Genomic DNA, 22,754 nt, shown 5'->3' on the forward strand with positions numbered 1-22,754 from the left:
GAAATCTGATGAACCTCAGAGTTGCTGAGGCCAAGCCAGAAGAGCATTGAATATCGCTCTTAACTCCAGAATATTTATTGGAAGGAGTTTCTCCTCCTGAGTCCACGATCCCTGTGCCTTCAGGGGATTCCAGACTGCACCCCAACCTAGAAGGCTGGCATCTGTTACAATTGTCCAATCTGGCCTGCGAAAGGTTATACCCTTGGACAGGTGTACCGGAGACAACCACCAGAGAAGAGAATCTCTGGTCTCTTGATCCAGATTTAGCAGAGGGGACAAATCTGTGTAATCCCCATTCCACTGACTCAGCATGCATAATTGCAGCGGTCTGAGATGAAGGCGCGCAAATGGCACTATGTCCATTGCCGCTACCATTAAGCCGATTACCTCCATACACTGAGCTACCGAAGGGCGCGGAATGGAGTGAAGAACACGGCAAGCATTTAGAAGTTTTGATAACCTGGACTCCGTCAGGTAAATTTTCATTTCTACAGAATCTATAAGAGTCCCTAAGAAGGAGACTCTTGTGAGTGGGGATAGAGAACTCTTTTCCTCATTCACTTTCCACCCGTGCGACCTCAGAAATGCCAGAACTATCTCTGTATGAGACTTGGCAACTTGAAAGCTTGACGCCTGTATCAGGATGTCGTCTAGATACGGAGCCACCGCTATGCCTCGAGGTCTTAGAACCGCCAGAAGTGAGCCCAGAACCTTTGTAAAGATTCTCGGGGCTGTAGCCAACCCGAAGGGAAGAGCTACAAATTGGTAATGCCTGTCTAGAAAGGCAAACCTTAGAAACCGATGATGATCTTTGTGAATCGGTATGTGAAGGTAGGCATCCTTTAAGTCCACTGTGGTCATGTACTGACCTTCTTGGATCATGGGTAGGATGGTCCGAATAGTTTCCATTTTGAATTTAAGATCTTTAGATCCAAAATTGGTCTGAAGGTTCCCTCTTTTTTGGGAACCACAAACAGATTTGAATAAAAACCCTGTCCTTGTTCCGTCCGCGGAACTGGATGGATCACTCCAATAACTAGGAGGTCTTGCACACAGCGTAGGAATGCCTCTTTCTTTATCTGATTTGCAGATAGCCTTGAAAGATGAAATCTCCCTTGTGGAGGGGAAGCTTTGAAGTCCAGAAGATATCCCTGAGATATGATCTCCAACGCCCAGGGATCCTGAACATCTCTTGCCCACGCCTGGGCGAAGAGAGAAAGTCTGCCCCCTACTAGATCCGTCGCCGGATAGGGGGCCGTTCCTTCATGCTGTCTTAGAGGCAGCAGCAGGCTTTCTGGCCTGCTTGCCTTTGTTCCAGGACTGGTTAGGTTTCCAGGCCTGCTTAGATTGAGCAAAAGTTCCCTCTTGTCTTGAAGCAGAGGAAGTTGATGCTGCACCTGCCTTGAAATTTCGAAAGGCACAAAAATTTGACTGTTTGGCCTTTGCTTTGGCCCTGTCCTGAGGAAGGGTGTGACCCTTACCTCCAGTAATGTCAGCAATAATTTCCTTAAAACCAGGCCCGAATAAGGTCTGCCCCTTGAAAGGAATGTTGAGTAATTTAGACTTCGAAGTCACGTCAGCTGACCAGGATTTAAGCCATAGCGCCCTACGCGCTTGGATGGCGAATCCGGAATTCTTAGCCGTTAGTTTAGTCAAATGAACAATGGCATCAGAAACAAATGAGTTAGCTAGCTTAAGTGTTCTAAGCTTGTCAATAATTTCAGTCAATGGAGCTGTATGGATGGCCTCTTCCAGGGCCTCAAACCAGAATGCCGCCGCGGCCGTGATAGGCGCAATGCATGCAAGGGGCTGTAAGATAAAACCTTGTTGAATAAACATTTTCTTAAGGTAACCCTCCAATTTTTTATCCATTGGATCTGAAAAAGCACAACTGTCCTCAACCGGGATAGTAGTACGCTTTGCTAAAGTAGAAACTGCTCCCTCCACCTTAGGGACCGTCTGCCATAAGTCCCGTGTAGTGGTGTCTATTGGAAACATTTTTCTAAATATAGGAGGTGGGGAAAAAGGCACACCCGGTCTATCCCACTCCTTGCTAATAATTTCTGTAAGCCTTTTAGGTATAGGAAAAACATCAGTACACACCGGTACCGCATAGTATTTATCCAGCCTACACAATTTCTCTGGTACTGCAACTGTGTTACAGTCATTCAGAGCAGCTAATACCTCCCCAAGCAACACACGGAGGTTCTCAAGCTTAAATTTAAAATTAGAAATCTCTGAATCAGGTTTCCCCGAATCAGAGATGTCACCCACAGACTGAAGCTCTCCGTCCTCATGATATGCATATTGTGACGCAGTATCAGACATGGCCCTTACAGCATCTGCGCGCTCTGTATTTCTCCTAACCCCAGAGCAATCGCGCTTGCCTCTTAATTCAGGCAACCTGGATAATACCTCTGACAGGGTATTATTCATGATTGCAGCCATGTCCTGCAAGGTAATCGCTATGGGCGTCCCTGATGTAATTGGCGCCATATTAGCGTGCATCCCCTCAGCGGGAGGCGAAGGGTCTGACACGTGGGGAGAGTTAGTCGGCATAACTTCCCCCTAGTCAGAATCTTCTGGTGATATTTCTTTAATAGTTAAAGACTGATCTTTACTGTTTAAGGTGAAATCAATACATTTAGTACACATTCTCCTATGGGGCTCCACCATGGCTTTGAAACATAAATGAACAAGTAGTTTCCTCTGTGTCAGACATGTTTAAACAGACTAGCAATGAGACTAGCAAGCTTGGAAAACACTTTAAACAAGTTTACAAGCAATATAAAAAACGTTACTGCACCTTTAAGAAACACAAATTTTGTCAAAATTTGAAATAACAGTGAAAAAAGCAGTTACACTAACAAAATTTTTACAGTGTATGTAGTAAGTTAGCAGAGCATTGCACCCACTTGCAAATGGATGATTAACCCCTTAATACCCAAAACGGAATAATAAAAGACAAAAACGTTTTTTTTTTGTTTTGTTTTTTTTAAACAGTCACAACAACTGCCACAGCTCTACTGTGGCTTTTTACCTCCCTCAAAAACGACTTTGAAGCCTTGTGAGCCCTCCAGAGATGTCCTGGATCATGCAGGAAGAAGCTGGATGTCTGTGTCTGTAATTTTTGCTGTGCAAAAAAAAACGGCAAAATAGGCCCCTCCCACTCATATTACAACAGTGGAAAGCCTAAGGAAACCGTTTCTAGGCCAAATTCAAGCCAGCCATGTGGAAAAAAACTAGGCCCCAATAAGTTTTATCACCAAATACATATAAAAACGATTAAACATGCCAGCAAACGTTTTATATTACATTTTTATAAGAGTATGCATCTCTATTAATAAGCCTGATACCAGTAGCTCTCACTGCATTTAAGGTTTTACTTACATTAGTTCGGTATCAGCAGCATTTTCTAGCAAATTCCATCCCTAGAAAAATATTAACTGCACATACCTTATTGCAGGAAAACCTGCACGCCATTCCCTCTCTGAAGTTACCTCACTCCTCAGAATATGTGAGAACAGCCATGGATCTTAGTTACTTCTGCTAAGATCATAGAAAACACAGGCAGATTCTTCTTCTAAATACTGCCTGAGATAAACAGTACACTCCGGCACCATTTAAAAATAACAAACTTTTGATTGAAGAATAAACTAAGTATAAAACACCACACTCCTCTTACGACCTCCATCTTGGTTGAGGCTTGCAAGAGAATGACTGGATATGACAGTTAGGGGAGGAGCTATATAGCAGCTCTGCTTTGGTTGATCCTGCTATCTGATTCTAACAAATATAAGTTCGTTATAAACAGTTTCCCATGTAGAATAACAAAGTGTCTGACCATTTTTCAATTTCCACTTCCCTGGAAGCAGAAACTATATTCTTTGGATAAAGTTATTAGGCTCTATTATTTATCCTTTTTATTTTAAAAATGGTTTGCTTGTGTATAATTCTATTTGTTAACATATTTTCTTAAGAATGCAGTGTGACTATTTTCTTTTTTGCTCATAATAAATGTTCCTTTATTAAGTTTTTGCCTTTGTCTAATATTTGAACCACGTTACTGAAAGAGACTTATATTAATGCTCGTTTTTTTTAGTTTAATTTTTGCAAAATTGTATTCTGGGATTTTAATTTGTTAGCCTGGGGTTTCCTTAAAGGGATACTGAACCCAATTTTTTTTCTTCATGATTCAGATAGAGCATGCAATTTTAAGCAACTTTCTAATTTACTCCTGTTATCAGTTTTTCTTCATTCTCTTTACATCTTTATTTGAAAAAGCAGGAAAGCAAGCTTATGAGCCAGCCCATCTTTGGTTCAGCACCAGGGTAGCACTTGCTAATTTGTGGCTAAATGCAGCCACCAATCAGCAAGCGCTATCCAGGGTTATGAACCAAAGACGGGCCAGCACGTAAGCTTACATTCCTGCTTTTTCAAATAAAGATACCAAGAGAACAAAGAAAAATTAATAGGAGTAAATTAGAAAGTTGCATGCTCTATCTGAATCATGAAAGGAAAAAAAATGGGTTCAGTATCCCTTTAAGATCTCGCATACAATAAATCTTAATTGGTGGCAGCTTAGAGATAGTTTAGTGTAGGTGGCGTTAAAGGTGAGTTCTGGGTATTCTTTTCTAGGTCTAGAACAGACTAGAGGGTGTCACTAACCCTTGCACCCACTGAACTAAGTCACAGGCTTGCCTGGAGTGGTTAGACTGTGACAAATAGGTTAAGGTGGAAAGGGTAGGTTTACCCTTTCTGTGCCGAACAAGAGAATGGTGCAGGGTTGGTTAACTCTGGTCATCACACATATGTCCCCTGGAGGTGTACCTACTAATCGTCTATGGGTAGTGCACATACCACTTACCTGAGCAGCACCAACTCTGCTAGGATATGTAGCTGCATCAAGAGAGTCCATCCAGTGCTGTGCAGACAAAAGCAGAGGATTTTTGACAATAGTAAAACTGTGACCCAACAGGAGGAGGCTAAGGGACAAGTCCCTGCGACACCTGTGGTAAGCTGAACCAACAGAAGGAGGCTAAGGAACAAGTCCCTGCGACACCTGTGGTAAGCTGAACCAACAGAAGGAGGCTAAGGAACAAGTCCCTGCGACACCTGTGGTAAGCTGAACCAACAGAAGGAGGCTAAGGGACAAGTCCCTGAAACAGGAGGAGGCTAAGGGACAAGTACCTGCGACACCTGTGGTAGACTTGTGACTAATTTGCAGAGGCTGTTATTCTGTCACTACCCAGTACTCCATACTACCCTCTCTTTTGCTCCTAGCCCTGTGAGGGGAAATCAGGTCTCACATAGGTCCGAGAAACTCTTTCAACAAAGATTCCTACTGTGTGAGGCACAGATTAAGACTGGGAGTGGTGAGAGGGATTAAAATCTTATGAATGGTATGTATCTTTGCCTCCCCTTAGTGGCCAGGGGTTGAATCCCAGGAGTAATGGCTTGTGGACTCTCACAACCTTAGAAAGAAAAGGGACATTAAAATATGTAGACCTGCATAAAAAAAAAAAATATATAATAATAATTTAAAAGTTATGTTGTTAGCAAATGTGTGTTTGCAATCCAGAAACACAACCATGAAGAGACTCAGTGTTGTTTATATAATCACCCCTGCCGTGGTCAATAAGTGAGCAACTGAACATATCAAGCTATCACTATGCAGTATGTAGAAAGGTCATGGTTCTGAATTCTCTAAAACAGGGATCGACAAATCGCTTAAAAATTTAGGAGCGAGTAAAAAAAATTTAGGAGCCAGACAGTGGTATTTGTATATAGATGTATGGAGAATAACCCAAAAGATTAGGAACCAGAGGTAAAAATTCTAGGAGTCGGTGGCTCCCGGGTTTATCGAGCCCTGCTCTAGAATGTATTCCAGCTTCTCTGAGGGCAGAAAAAAAAAACATAATTTATGCTTACCTGATAAATTTATTTCTCTTGTAGTGTATTCAGTCCACGGGTCATCCATTACTTATGGGATATATTCCCTTCCCAACAGGAAGTTGCAAGAGTATCACCCAAGCAGAGCTGCTATATAGCTCCTCCCCTCACATGTCATATCCAGTCATTCGACCGAAACAAGACAAGAAAGGAGAAACCATAGGGTGCAGTGGTGACTGGAGTTTTAATTAAAATTTAGATCTGCCTTAAAGACAGGGCGGGCCGTGGACTGAATACACTACAAGAGAAATAAATTTATCAGGTAAGCATAAATTATGTTTTCTCTTGTTAAGTGTATTCAGTCCACGGGTCATCCATTACTTATGGGATACCAATACCAAAGCCAAAGTACACGGATGATGGGAGGGACAAGGCAGGAACTTAAACGGAAGGAACCACTGCCTGTAGAACCTTTCTCCCAAAAACAGCCTCCGAAGAAGCAAAAGTGTCAAATTTGTAAAATTTTGAAAAAGTGTGAAGCAAAGACCAAGTTGCAGCCTTGCAAATCTGTTCAACAGAGGCCTCATTCTTAAAGGCCCAGGTGGAAGCCACAGCTCTAGTGGAGTGAGCTGTAATTCTTTCAGGGGGCTGCTGTCCAGCAGTCTCATAGGCTAAACGTATTATGCTACGAAGCCAAAAGGAGAGAGAGGTTGCCAAAGCTTTTTGAACTCTCCACTGACCAGAGTACACGACAAACAGAGAAGAAGTTTGACGAAAATCTTTAGTTGCCTGTAAATAGAACTTCAGGGCACTTACTACGTCCAGATTATGCAAAAGTCATTCCTTCTTTGAAGAAGGATTAGGACATAATGATGGAACAACAATCTCCTGATTGATATGCCTGTTAGAAACTACCTTAGGTAAAAACCCAGGTTTAGTACGCAGAACTACCTTGTCTGAATGGAAAATCAGATAAGGAGAATCACAATGTAAGGCCGATAACTCATAGACTCTTCGAGCCGAGGAAATAGCCATCAAAAACAGAACTTTCGAAGATAAAAGCTTAATATCAATGGAATGAAGGGGTTCAAACGGAATCCCTTGAAGAACTTTAAGAACCAAGTTTAAGCTCCACAGAGGAGCAACAGTCTTAAACACAGGCTTAATCCTAGCCAAAGCCTGAAAGTCTGGAACTTCTGCCAGACGTTTGTGTAAGAGAATAGACAGAGCAGAAATCTGTCCCTTTAACGAACTAACAGATAAGCCCTTTTCTAAACCCTCTTGTAGAAAGGACAATATCCTAGGAATCCTAACCCTACTCCATGAGTAACCCTTGGATTCGCACCAATATAAATATTTACGCCATATCTTATGGTAAATGTTTCTGGTAACAGGCTTCCATGCCTGTATTAAGGTATCAATAACTGACTCCGAGAAGCCACGCTTTGATAGGATCAAGCGTTCAATCTCCATGCAGTCAGCCTCAGAGAAATTAGATTTGGATGTTTGAAAGGACCTTGTATTAGAAGGTCCTGCCTCAGGAGGTAGAGAGCATGGTGGACAGGACGACATGTCCACTAGGTCTGCATACCAGGTCCTGCGTGGCCACGCAGGCGCTATCAGAATCACTGATGCTCTCTCCTGTTTGATCTTGGCAATCAGTCGAGGTAGCATCGGAAATGGTGGAAACACATAAGCCATGTTGAAGACCCAAGGGGCTGTCAGAGCATCTATCAGCGCCGCTCCCGGGTCCCTGGACCTGGATCCGTAACAAGGAAGCTTGGTGTTCTGGCGAGACGCCATGAGATCCAGATCTGGTTTTCCCCAACGATGAATCAGTTGAGCGAAGACCTCCGGATGAAGTTCCCACTCCCCCGGATGAAAAGTCTGGCGACTTAGAAAATCCGCCTCCCAGTTCTCCACGCCTGGGATGTAGATCGCTGACAGGTGGCAAGAGTGAGACTCTGCCCAGCGAATTATCTTTGAGACTTCCAACATCGCTAGGGAACTCCTGGTTCCCCCTTGATGGTTGATGTAAGCCACAGTCGTGATGTTGTCAGACTGAAATCTGATGAACCTCAGTGTTGCTAACTGAGGCCAAGCTAGAAGAGCATTGAATATTGCTCTCAACTCCAGAATATTTATTGGGAGGAGTTTCTCCTCCTGAGTCCATAATCCCTGAGCCTTCAGAGAGTTCCAGACTGCGCCCCAACCTAGAAGGCTGGCATCTGTTGTTACAATTGTCCAATCTGGCCTGCGAAAGGTCATCCCCTTTGACAGATGGACCCGAGAAAGCCACCAGAGAAGAGAATCTCTGGTCTCTTGATCCAGATTTAGTAGAGGGGACAAATCTGAGTAATCCCCATTCCACTGACTTAGCATGCATAATTGCAGAGGTCTGAGATGCAGGCACGCAAATGGACCTATGTCCATTGCCGCTACCATTAAGCCGATTACTTCCATGCACTGAGCTACTGACGGGCGTGGAATGGAATGAAGGACACGGCAAGCATTTAAAAGTTTTGATAACCTGGCCTCCGTCAGGAAAATTTTAATTTCTACAGAATCTATCAGAGTCCCTAGGAAGGAGACTCTTGTGAGTGGTGATAGAGAACTCTTTTCCACGTTCACCTTCCACCCATGCGACCTCAGAAATGCCAGAACTATCTCTGTATGAGACTTGGCAATTTGAAAACTTGACGCTTGTATCAGAATGTCGTCTAGGTACGGAGCCACCGCTATGCCTCGCGGTCTTAGCACCGCTAGGAGTGAGCCCAGAACCTTTGTAAAAATTCTCTGGGCCGTAGCTAACCCGAAGGGAAGAGCTACAAACTGGTAATGCCTGTTTAGAAAGGCAAATCTTAGGTACCGATAATGATCTTTGTGAATCGGTATATGAAGGTAGGCATCCTTTAAGTCTACTGTGGTCATGTATTGACCCTCTTGGATCATGGGTAGGATGGTTCGAATAGTTTCCATTTTGAATGATGGAACTCTTAGGAATTTGTTTAAGATTTTTAGGTCCAAGATTGGTCTGAAGGTTCCCTCTTTCTTGGGAACCACAAACAGATTTGAGTAAAACCCTTGCCCTTGTTCCGTCCGCGGAACTGGGTGGATCACCCCCATTACTAAGAGGTCTTGTACACAGCGTAGAAATGCCTCTTTCTTTATTTGGTTTGCTGATAACCTTGAAAGATGAAATCTCTCTTGTGGAGGAGAAGCTTTGAAGTCCAGAAGATATCCCTGAGATATGATCTCCAACGCCCAGGGGTCCTGGACATCTCATGCCCAAGCCTGGGCGAAGAGAGATAGTCTGCCCCCCACTAGATCCGTTTCCGGATAGGGGGCCCTCTCTTCATGCTGTCTTAGGGGCAGAAGTAGGCTTTCTGGCCTGCTTGCCCTTGTTCCAGGGCTGGTTGGCTTTCCAGCCCTGTCTGTAACGAGCAACAGGTCCTTCCTGTTTTGGAGCGGAGGAAGTTGATGCTGCTCCTGCCTTGAAGTTACGAAAGGCACGAAAATTAGACTGTTTGGCCTTTGATTTGGCCCTGTCCTGAGGAAGAGTATGACCCTTACCGCCAGTAATGTCAGCAATAATTTCTTTCAAGCCGGGCCCGAATAAGGTCTGCCCTTTGAAAGGAATATTAAGCAATTTAGATTTAGAAGTCACGTCAGCTGACCAGGATTTAAGCCATAGCACTCTGCGCGCCTGGATGGCGAATCCGGAGTTCTTAGCCGTTCGTTTTTAAATGTACAACGGCATCAGAAACAAATGCATTAGCTAGCTTAAGTGCTTTAAGCTTGGCCATAATCTCATCCAATGGAGCTGTGCGAATGGCCTCTTCCAGAGACTCAAACCAGAATGCCGCAGCAGCAGTGACAGGTGCAATGCATGCAAGGGGCTGTAAGATAAAACCTTGTTGAACAAACATTTTCTTAAGGTAACCTAATTTTTTATCCTTTGGATCTGAAAAAGCACAACTATCCTCCACCGGGATAGTGGTACGTTTAGCTAAAGTAGAAACTGCTCCCTCCACCTTAGGGACCGTCTGCCATAAGTCTCGTGTGGTGGCGTCTATTGGAAACATTTTTCTAAATATCGGAGGAGGGGAAAAAGGGCACACCGGGTCTATCCCACTCCTTGCTAATAATTTCTGTAAGCCTTTTAGGTATAGGAAAAACGTCAGTACACACCGGTACCGCAAAGTATCTATCCAACCTACATATTTTCTCTGGAATTGCAACCGTGTTACAATCATTCAGAGCCGCTAATACCTCCCCTAGCAATACACGGAGGTTCTCAAGCTTAAATTTAAAATTAGAAATCTCTGAATCCGGTCTCCCTGGATCAGATCTGTCACCCACAGAATGAAACTCTCCGTCCTCATGTTCTGCAAATTGTGACGCAGTATCAGACATGGCTCTCACATCATCAGCGCGCTCTGTCCTTAACCCAGAGCTATCGCGCTTGCCTCTTAATTCAGGCAATTTAGATAATACCTCTGTCATAACAGCAGCCATGTCTTGCAAAGTGATTTGTATGGGCCTCTCTGATGTACTTGGCGCCACAATATCACGCGCCTTCTGAGCGGGAGGCGAAGGTACTGACACGTGAGGAGAGTTAGTCGGCATAACTTCCCCCTCGTCGTCTGGTGATAATTTCTTTACAGATATAAATTGACTTTTATTCAAAGTGACCTCAATACATTTAGTACACATATTTCTGTGGGGCTCCACATTGGCCTTCAAACATAGTGAACAAACAGATTCATCTGTGTCAGACATGTTTAAACAGACTAGCAATGAGACTAGCAAGCTTGGAAAATCCTTTCAAATAAGTTTACAAGCAATATAAAAAACGCTACTGCGCCTTTAAGAAGCACAAAAATCGTCACAGTTGAAATAACAATGAACCAAATCAGTTATAGCAACCAAATTTTCACAGTAAATGTATTAAGTTAGCAAAGCATTGCACCCACTAGCAAATGGATGATTAACCACTTAATACCCAAAAACGGATAATCAATTTAACAATTAACGTTTTTATCACAGTCAAACACACTGTCACAGGTCTGCTGTGACCGATTACCTCCCTCAAAATGAATTTTGAAGACCCCTGAGCTCTCTAGAGACGTCCTGGATCAAGGAGGAAGAAGCAGGAAGACTGTAACTGAATTTTTACTGCGCAAAAAAGCGCTAAAATAGGCCCCTCCCACTCATATTACAACAGTGGGAAACCACAGTTAACCGTTTCTATGTAGAAATAAACGACAGCCATGTGGAAAATCATGCCCCAAAAGATTTATCACCAAAGTACCTCACAAAAAAACGAATAACATGCCAGTAAACGTTTTAAACATGCACTTTAAAAGTTAGGTAGTGTTATTAATAAGCCTGCTACCAGTCGCTTCTACTGCTGTTAAGGCTCATACATTACTTCAGTATTAACAGTATTTTCTTAGTCAAATTCCATTCCTTAGAAAATTACTTATTGTACATACATTCATCAGCCTGATACCAGTCGCTACTGCATTTACGGCTGTACTTACATTACATCGGTATCAGCAGTATTTTCTTAGTCAATTCCATTCCTTAGAAAAATAATTTACTGCACATACCTTGTTTGCAGGATTCCCCACACGCTATTCCCTTTCTGAAAGTTACCCCACTCCTCAGAATGTGCGAGAACAGCCAGTGGATCTTAGTTACTTCTGCTAAGATCATAGAAAACGCAGGCAGATTCTTCTTCCAAATACTGCCTGAAAACAGCACACTCCGGTGCCATTTAAAATAAACTTTTGATTGAAGAAATAAACTAAGTATAAAAAACACCACAGACCTCTCACAACGTCCTATCTAGTTGAGTTGCAAGAGAATGACTTTGCAATGTATTTTTTTTTTTGGGGGGGGGGGGGTTGTCGAGCCCTGTAGTAAAACCGTTTCCTTGGCATACACACATCTAAAAAAAATGCATGCTCCATGCATAAGCACTCAAACATTACACCTGCTCATAGTCAGCTGTAACTTGTACAATACAAATTAAGTCACAGATGACACAACTGCCACTGGCTTTTTTGTGAGCAGGCATAGCTTTTGAGTAAATGTGCATAGGGCATGCAAAGCATATGTGCATATGCCAATGAAACATTAATAAAGTATATATTTTTTCTAAAAGCATTTTTACTAAAACAAATAAATTGCAAAGATGCCTTTATTCAAAAATTTAAATTAACCAATATATATTTCAACTTTGACTAGTATGTCCCTTTAAATATTGAATTAACACACATACACACACATACAGTCACACACCATAACATAAATAGAACTTTTTTGGCAAAAAAAAAAAAATCATTTAAGAATTGTATGCATGCTCTTAAAAAGGGACACTCAAGTCAAAATTAAACTTTCATGATTCAGATAGTGCATGCAATTTTAAACAACTTTCTAATTTACTTCCATTTACACAATGTGCACAGTATTTTTATATTTACACTTTTTGGAGTCACTAGCTCCTACTGAGCATGTGCAAGAATTCACAGAATATACACATTTGTGATTGGCTGACATATACAGGGCAAGTGGAAATAGACATAACTGAAATTTGTCAGAAATAAATCTACTTCTCATTTAAAGTTTAGACTAAGTGCTGTTGCATTGTCTTGTTATCAGGCATTTGTCGATTATGCAAATCTACTGTATTTACTTGTCCTTTAAACTTATGGTCATTTCTGGTAGGTGCTAAAGGTTATGTAGAAGGGTTAAACAAGGGGTGATGAGAATGTAAGTGGGAACCTGCCCAATGATGAATTACAGATCCTAAACATCTCCTGTATTATGGCTGTTTAGTGAATCAAAGTCATTATGTGTAGATAGAATAGCTAGGATTTAAAGGGACAGTCTACTCTACATTTTTTCCCAGTTTTGAATAACAAAGACTTGCATTTTAGTCAATCAGTTCAGACTCATAAATAACTCCACAGGAGTGAGAACAATGCTATCTATATGACGCACATGAACTAGCAATGAAAATCTGTCAAAATGAACTAAGATAATAGATGGCCTTCAAGAGCTTAGAAATTAGCATATAAGCCTACCTATGTTTAGCTTTCAACAAAAGAGTACCAAGAGAACAAACCAAAATTTGATGCTAAACGTAAATTGGAAAGTTGTTTAAAATTGCATGCCTATGCATGATTAAGAGTGGTAACACTCGAAACGTCGCTATTTTATGTCTGTACCTTAACAGAAAATAAAGTAATTAAAGAAAAAAAGATAGTGCTGTGGACAAATATGTATGTACTTCCTCTGCATACGAAAATCCTTTTTACACAAACAGGAGCAAGCTGGAGTAGGTATACATCAGTATTCTCCTAAAACTTTGGGGCCTGGTTAGGAGTCTCAAAATCAGTGCAATGTTATATAATAAGCAAAACTATAAATTTAAAAAAATAAAAAAAATTAGATTATTCATAATGCGTTGCTTCCTTTTTTGGTGGAGAAAGGCCACCGTAGTCTGAAGTTTCAGACCTGTGACAAAAACGATCCAGTTACTCAGCGGACGCTGAACCTGTTTACAGCCATACAGAGCTACACCCGGTCAGCTTTGGAACTCTGCTGCCATAGACTGCTAGACACGTGCATGCATCTGAGTCTACCTAGGTTTAGTCTCTAACAAAGAATACCAAGAGAACTAAGCAAATTTGATAATAGAATTAAATTGTAAAGTTCTTTTAAAAACGACATGCTTTATCAGAACCTTGAAAGTTTACTTTTGATTTTAATGTCCCTTTAACCCTCTGAGCCATCACAGAGTTTCCCACTCTGGTGCTAATGACGGCTCAGAGCCGTCACTAGCACTCTCCCACCTTGAGGGAGATCTGGGGGCTCCCATCCGCTCCTACCCTGGCGATCGTGCCTGTAGAGTGACAGGCATCGCCGGGGCTTCCCGTTTTACGTGGTGACGTTACGCGCAATAACGTGATGACGTCACCACGCAACTTTATTTATACTTAACAATGTTAAGTATAGGAGCAGGGGGCATGCTGCTTAGAAGCCTGTATCTCAGGAATCTAAGCAGCTACAGACCCCCAAGACCCATCATTGGAAAGGTAAACGCCTAACCTTTCAGCACAGTGTAAGTCTTGGGGATCTGAAAAAAAATGGAAAAAAGAAAAAAAAAAAAAACAATAAAAAAAAAAATCTTAGCACCCAGGTGGGAAAGTGCTTAGCACTCAAAGGGTTAAAATGGACAGTATACACCAATTTCCATTTAACGTCATGTAATAGACACTACTATAAAGAATAATATGCAGATACTGATATCAAAATCCAGTATAAAACTGTTTAAAAAAAACTTACTTAGAAGCTCTCCCAATTCAGCACTGTTAAAAAGGTTAGCTGGAACACCCATTGCAAGTGGGAAATAGCAGACACTCCCCCCTCCCCCTTCATCTGCATATGAAAAGACACAAACAGGAGTGAGCTGGAGTAGGTATACATTAGTATTCTCCTAAAACTTTGGAGCCTGGTTAGGAGTCTCAAAATCAAATTTAAAAAAAAATAAAAAAACGGTATGGGCTATATAAATTGATCATCTACAAAACATTTATGCAAAGAAAATTCTAGTGTATAATGTCCCTTTAAGCAACATGTAACAATAGTAAAAGCTTCTATTGCAGAGGCTGTTTTGAAAATAGCTTTGATAAAAGTAGCATGCACTTTTAAATACAAAAAAAAAAAAAGTTTCAGATTTCATACACACTTACTCCCATATTTTATATTAGCTGTCTACATAAGCAGAGCTTAACATATATAAACAGTGAACATTTAGGAATACTGAAAAAAAAAAAAAAAAAAGACCCTTACAGGGCCTCTCATCAATCCCTCAAAGGCAGGTACAAAGAAGCTGAAACTTCATTTTTTACTTGGCACAAAGCTACTGACTGCAAACCGTTTGTAGGACTGATCTCTGAAACAAAGAATCAGTGCAAAAAAAAAACATGTATTGTATTTCATTATTTGTAGGTATACCTTTAAATCCTACATCATTATTTTAAAGCAAGCTAAAGTGGTAAAGTATAATCAACCACTTGAATTGAAGCGACATGACACAAAATTTTATTTCATGAATCAGAAAAAGAATACAAATTTAAAGGCATAGTCTAGTCAAAATTAAACTTTCATGATTCCGATAGAGCATGCAATTTTTTTTAAGAAACTTTCTAATGTACTCCTATTTTTTTTCGTTCTCTTGCTATCTATATTTGAAAAAGCAAGAATGTAAGCATAGGAGCCGGCCCATTTTTGGTTCAGAACCTGGGTAGCACTTTCAAATGGGTGTCTACATGTAGCCACCAAACAGCAAGCGCTACCCAGGTGCTTAACCAAAAATTGGCCGGTTCTTATGCTTAAGTATAAATAAATAAAAAAAGTTTCAAATAATAAAGTTGCATGCTCTATCTAAATCATGAGAGTTTACTTTTGACTAGACTATTCCTTTAAACAACATTCCAATTTCCTTCTGTTATTTAATTTGCTTCATTGTTTAAGAAATAGGAATGAACATGGGTGAGCCAATAACACGAGGCATCTATGTGCAGCCACGAATCAGCAGCTACAGAGCCTATTTAGATATGCTTTTCAACAAATGATATCAAGAGAATGAAGCAAATTAGATAATATAAGCAAATTGGAAAGTTGTTTAAAAGTGCATGCTCTTTCTAAATCATGAAAGAAAATATTTGGGTTTCATGTCCCTTTAAGATAAAGACCTAACATAATTTCAAACTACACAGATTACTGCCATATCCTCAGAAGACCGACAACACATTGGTTTTAATGTACTAAATTAATATAACATTACATTGTTTTATTCAACCCTCTAAGATGGCCAAAGATAAAAAAATATAACACACAAAATGAGACTATGCACATTATTTAGCTTTCTAAGTGTTGAGTTAACCGTTAAATGGGTAGTCAATATAAGGAAAAAGTTTGCAACAATAAAATCCTTAGTGGTATAAAATGCCATTGAAATTGGCAGTATTTTAGCTAAAATTTACATGAAATTACTCTGCAGTTGATGTCCCACGCTTGCAGTAACTGTCTGCTCCAAATCTTTTCAGTCCGAGTGCTAATAGAGCTTGCTAAATAAAATGGTTTTGGGCAAATGGTAGTTTTCAGAATAGCAGAGCCAATTGTCTTTAATTCAAAGAAAACAGCTGCGGCCCGGAGGACTTCCAGTAGGCACTTGCAGAGCACTTTTTGATGCAAAGTTTTCCTAACTGACTGTCCCTACAACTGTGCACGTTTTCCCTGAGAAAAGATGCTAAAGTGTCACCTATTGTAAGATGTAAGAATGTTTGTAAGATATAAGGCAGTGCTTTCCAAACTGGGTCGTGACACAGTGTGTCAATGGCAGTGTGTAGGTGTGTCCCTGCTTCAGCAATATTTTTTTTTTAAATTGAATTATTTTTTTAAAAAAAAATTTTTTGCTTTCTGACTTTCCGCTTGCCTGCTACGCATATCAGATGGTTGACACGATTGATACCTAGTGGGTCACAGATCATCTTATTCTATTGGCGCAGCTCAGCGGGAACTGAAATTAATCCTATTGGCGGCTTTGATATCACATTGGCCCCTGACTACACGTGTAGTCTCCTCAATTGGCTCGTGGCTGCACGTGTAGTCTCCTCAATTGGCTCGTGGCTGCACGTGTAGTCTCCTCAATCGGCTCGTGGCTGCACGTGTAGTCTCCTCAATCGGCTCGTGGCTGCACGTGTAGTCTCCTCAATCGGCTCGTGGCTGCACGTGTAGTCTCCTCAATCGGCTCGTGGCTGCACGTGTAGTCAGTGAGTGGGACAGCTGCTTGATGATGAAATGCGAGTGTCTTTATCTAATATTTCACCAAATATTCAGAAACTGTGTTCATCCCTCAACCTCATACATCCCATTAAAATAGTAAGAAGCCATTTTAATTCTTGCACATACATACTGTTACTTGTAAATACATTTTGTTATTATATAATGTATGTCTATCTCTTAAAACAAGTTAGTTTAACCTCCTGTTTGCTAGTACAACTGAATTACTGTGTCGCAAAATGATGTAGGTCTAAAAAAGTGTGTGTCGCCAACATGAAAAGTTTGGAAAGCTCTGATATAAGGAAATACTTACTGCAACAGTTTTCTAGACTAAATTAATCATGAAAATAAAGCAGATCCAAAGATATTTATTAAAGTCAGGGCCTTCCCAATAGGCAAAAAAATTGTACAGTCTGTTAAAGGGACAGTCTAGTCAATATGAAACTTTCATGATTCAGATAGGGCATGCAATTTTAAACAACTTTCTAATTTACTTTTATTATCAAATTTGCTTTGTTCTATTGGTATTCTTTGTTGAAAGCTAAACCTAGGTAGGCGCATATGCTAATTTCTAAGCCCTTGAAGACCGCCTCTTATCTGAGGGCATTTTGACAGCTATATGTATGCCATATAGATAAACATTATGCTCACGTACGTGGAGTTACCTAGGAATCAGCACTGCTTGGCTAAAATGCAAGTCTGTCAAAAGAACTAAAATAAGTCTGCAGAGTGTTAGATACGAGGTAATCAAAGAGGTAAAAAGTGTATTAATATAACTGTTGGTTATACAAAACTGGGGAATGTGTAATAAAGGGATTATCTATCTTTTTAAACAATAAAAATTCTGGGAGTAGACTGTCCCTTTAAATACAAACCCAAAATCTAGAAAGTTTCATATGAAAATGTATAGTATATCTAATGTATCTAAACTAAAAGTAAAAATATAAGCTTTATGATCATGACTTAATTTTATTATTTAAACAAGAGATGTCATAAAATTAAAAAAAAAGTTGAAGAAATGCAAGAGAAATGTGCTTTCAATTTTAATTTCAGTTGCTAAATATAATGAAAAATAAAATAATAAAAACAATGTTACAATCTATATCTACCCTCCTTGGTTTCCAAAACATATAGCTGGGTGTTTTTCTCTCTTTATTTATCTTCATGGCATTGTCAACTTCATCTCTAACCTGAACACCAATTAATCTAGGTGTCACATTATTGGAGTATGATCATGGAGATTGGCTACAAAGGGATTATTTAAAAAGATATTCTGTAAAGTTTTATTCATTTTAATGTGATCCCAAGGACCAATTTTACCTGCCCGGGATTACAATGGTTTACAAATTGCTCTTTTACCTTTATTTTGTTATTTGAAATAGCATATTTCACCCTTTGAAAGCAATACTTATACTGGATAATGGAGTATTAGCCAGAGCAAAGCTATTTAAACGAGACAGCAGAAGCAATCAACCTCCCAGTGGGGAGATGAAGAGAGAGCCTAGTCCAATTGAAAGGTTATTATTACAGCTAATTTGAATACAAATAACTTGTACCTTGTAATCAAGTACACTGTCCCTTTAAAGGGACAGATTTTGAGCAGCTGTGCAAAAAAAATATTACACCAGGTGAGCATAAAGACATTTGAATGCATTAACACCTTGTTTGCTGTAATTGTTTCCCCAAAAGCAAAACTCACCCCACCACTTGCCTTTATTGGCTGAACCTTTGTGAGCTTGTTATTTGAGTAGACACAGATTACCACTTTTTTTATATATATATTACAGGAGAACAAAGCTAATTTGTACAATATACATACATTGGAAAGTTGTTTAAAATTGCATGCTCTATATGAATCATAAAACTTTAATTGTCTTTACTATCCCTTTAAAAAGGGACATGAAATCATTTTCTTATTTTGTGATTCAGGCAGTGCGTACCATTTCAAACAACTATACAATTGTTGCGCCTGAACCTACCTAGGTATCTTTTTCAACAAAGGATACCAAAAAACAAAGCAAATTAGATAATAGATGTAAAATAGAAACTTGTTTAAAATTGCATTCTCTGTTTGAATCATGAAAGTATCATTTTGCTTCCATATAGTGCTCCAGAAATGGGCCGGCTCCTAAGCTTACGTCCCTGATTTTCACCAAAAGATACGAAGAAAAATTGGAAATAGAAGTAAATTAGAAAGTTGTTTAAAATTATATGCTCTATCTGAATCATAAAAGAAACATTTTGGGTTTCATATCCCTTTAACCTTTTAATGCCGTTGTATTACGTCACAACGGCACTGGGTTTTAAAGCCGTTATGACGGAATACAACGTCTTCGCCAACGGCTGTCCTGAAGCCTACTGGGCTTGCAAGATTTGATCGCGGTATGGAGGGTGTTCCTAGCGTCATAGGGATGCCCCCAGACCCAATCCCATAATTGAAATCTCACGATCATTTGCACAATCGTGTGATTTCAATTTGTCTACATCGGAACATTGTTCCGATGTAGACTTTATAACCCTGTTAAAGATTTTATTATCTTACTATTAAGTGTGTTATTTTAGTGATTCAGAAAGAACAAGCTTCTAAACCCAAATAGCTTACAATCTTACAATAGTTGACAAACCATAAAGATTGATGAGATGTTTCTACCTGGGCGATTGAGGGTTTGGGTCTACATTGGGTCATATACAAAGGAATACAAATATTCTTGCTGCACTGTACAGTGATGCTAAGCCCTATGACAAAAATAATGTTTTTATTATTTCTAGCAGATTTTATGCAAGAATTTTTTTTATATATATAATAAATTGTATACTAACCCCTAACTGCATAGATTATACTGTTTCAGCCATATGCCGTTATGTTTTAACAATCTGGCTACCAGAAAAGAGTGCAGTATGTCTGTGTTGATCCCACAACAGTGCAAATACATCCTACATGCCCTTGCCCCACACTGACTACTCTAAATGCACCCCTGTAACAATCAAAGGGTTAAAGGGACATTACAGCTAAAATTGGAATCCACATTGATGTATTTCAGTTTTGAATAGAATCATTTTTGTAATAAAAATGTATTGTCAAAAATGCTTCGAATAAAAGTTATAGCTGTTTCAAATGTGTATTTTAAGGGATATTCCAGGCAAAATGTAAATGCACATAGATGAATTACATCTTTGAATAGAAACACATTTGCAATATACATTGTGTTGTCAAAAAGGCTTCTAGTAAAAGTTATCACTGTTTTAGTGTTAACATTTTCTCTGCACACACATGTGAGGTATAGCTAGATATTCTCAGTGCACCAGCATTTTAAATACTGCAACTGCTCAGAGAACCAGAGGGGCTTGTATCATTATTACTAGATGATAAAAGCACCTTAGGTTCTCTGAGAAAGTGCTGTTTAAAAGGCTGGCGCACAGTGCATACTTAAATACACATTTGAAACAGGATTTCTAGGATTTCCTAGTGCAACAAATAAAGGTGAGTGTCAGTCATGAATACTTCATGCTGAAAGTTCCTGTATTTGTCTGCAGCGTTTGCCGGGCTGAGCGCCTCAGGCAGCCCACAAAAGAACGATATTTTGCAGTGAGGTGATATTAGTCAATAGTGTGCCAGCTGGCCCGAATGGCTATTGGCTAAGAGGTGGAAACTTCACCTCACTGAAAAATAGCATTCTGCTGTGGGCGGCCTGAGGCACTCAGCGCTGCAAACACTGCAGACTAGGGCTGCACGATTAATAGCATTTGAAATTTAAAACCGCATTTAATCTCCGCAATTTAAAAAAAAAACTGTCATTAAAATGGAGGCGGAGAGTGAGGATGAGAGGCAGACCAGTGTGTGGCAGTGGGTGGACCTGAGAATGCCCGTGAAACAGCCATTATTGCAGAGTGTGTGTGAGCAACAGGCCTTCATCTGGGAGTGGTGTGGTGGTGGTGGTCAAGCCGTGGTGTGACATGCGCTCAAAAGTTGTGAGCAATAAAATGAGTAGTGTACAAAAACATTAAAGTGCCACTTTTTATTTTTTTATTTTTTTATTAACTTCGGCGACGCATAGCATTGATTACATTCCCTGTCTGGGTCAATTGTGTGTGTGCATTGTTCTACCTTAACTGCACTATGTAACCACAGTACAAGGCAGCTCATTTTATTTTAACTATTTTGTGGTTTGTATTTTTATGCTCCTAGAGTGTATTGGACATTGAGAAACATGTACAGTAAGATTATGTAGTGTAAAATACATTTTTTTATTGAAAAATTAAGCTGTTATAGTCATTTATAAGAAAATCGTGAAATTCATTTTTGCCCATATTGCCCAGCCCTACTGCAGACAAATAAAGTTACTTTCAGCATGAAGTGTTTTATACTTCATGACTTAAAGTCCCCTTTATTTGTTCCACTGGTAAATCCTAGCGTTTCACAAACGCTAGAATTTACTACCACTATGCACCAGCATTTTAAACACAGCACTTACTCAAAAAGCCTAAGGTGCTTTATCATCTGGCAATTACTAAATTTGTTAATTACTGACATGATGAAAACCACTCTGGTACTCTGAGCAGCTGCAGTATTTAAAATGCTGGTACACTGAGAATATCTAGCTAAGCTTCACATGCATGTGCAGAGAAAAAATGCTAACACTAACACAGTGATAGTTTTTCCTAGAAGCATTTATACCAATAATACATGTATATTGCAAGTATGTTTATATTGAAAGATATAATTCATCTAACTTCCCACAACTGTTATGTGCCAGTTCAATACTAGCAAGCATTATTTTGGTAGTCCAGGAACCTACTGGAGTTCATTTGGGTCTATCCAACCTCAACTCAGTGTGCAGAAAGAGGATGCACAGTGGCAGCTCCCTCTGCAGCAGGCCAACCTGTAACCTCTTGTGCCAAACTTACATGACACACAAACTGAGTTATTTATATTCAAATTGTAAAGCTTATACATTCATTTAAATGTCTCTGGTGTTGTATGCGCGATTTGTTTTACTGTGTTGCATTTAAAAACATAAACATATATAAACGTAGTATATAGACAGGCCAGACACCAATATTTTGCAGAGTGCTTCGGTCTTAACTAAAGAGGCCTGAGAGAAGCGTCTGGGAAGCTCCGCCCACTCTCGGTACTGGGGGCCCTATAACACCTGTAGTGCAGCAGAGATGCCCAGGGCACAAGCTAAGGGGCAGCAGGATGCCAATAAAAATTATAAACAGAACACCGCGGCCTGGCAGACCTTGCGACCGCCCCAGCCTCGTATTGCCCATTCTGCCCCCGTACCCGCTTACCGTCATAGTAGTAACAGACCTTCTTCTTGGTGCCCCCCTGACTGTACGCCATGAAAAAATGCCTGGGCCGTCCTAGTAAGGCGACGAAGTTAGTAAACACACAGAAATGTAATTGAATAAGAGGGGGTACAGGGGTTCACAAGTGACCGTTATTTGGTGGTCCCACTTGGACAGTACAAGCCTCCAAGCGCGCACTGGGCTCACACACAAGACACAGTACAGACAGCCGGGGGTGGGGTCAGGTGAGGATGGAATGGGCGGGGCTTACGAGTAAAAATCGAGAGCCCGGGGAGAAGGTAAAGCGGCAAGTGACAGAAGGGGTGGGGCTTTTCATTGTATAGGGCGTGGATTATGCTTGGTGGGCGCGGTTACATAGGAGCTGCAAAGAAATTTCATGTGGATGGGTTTGGTCAATTGATAGATGTGGGCGTAGCTTGTACCGCCCCAAAACATCAGCTGTACCATCCGATTAGTGGCGTCGGGGAGAAACTAAACTTGCATGTTGCAGCGAAGACTTGTTAGAAGACGCGCGGGGCATCTGGATGCTGATTGACTCGCTTATGAAAGCTTTTCAAACAGACTGATTATTATCTGGCGTGTCCCTGATAAACGCGCTGATTTTAGGTCGTGTCCTGTTAAGTGGATGGTGCGGTCCTGAGGCTCGTGTTCTGCCTGTGCCCCGCCCCTTGCGCCATTCGTCAGATCGCCAA

At 40.4% G+C, this 22,754-nt stretch overlaps 1 protein-coding gene across 1 annotated transcript in view; it reads right to left on the minus strand.

Moving 5' to 3' along the window:
* The window catches only part of HDAC2 (histone deacetylase 2), a gene marked incomplete in the record, with an annotated part of 356,906 nt that extends 334,548 nt beyond the window's left edge, over positions 1-22,358 (minus strand). Inside the window, 1 exon segment of the mRNA XM_053710876.1 lies at positions 22,045-22,358. Within this exon segment, the coding sequence (XP_053566851.1) occupies positions 22,045-22,096 (52 nt within the window).
* Between the last annotated feature and the right edge of the window lie 396 nt (positions 22,359-22,754).

Source organism: Bombina bombina, chromosome 4 (genome assembly GCF_027579735.1).
Source record: "Bombina bombina isolate aBomBom1 chromosome 4, aBomBom1.pri, whole genome shotgun sequence".
NCBI classification, from domain to species: Eukaryota; Metazoa; Chordata; class Amphibia; order Anura; family Bombinatoridae; genus Bombina; species Bombina bombina.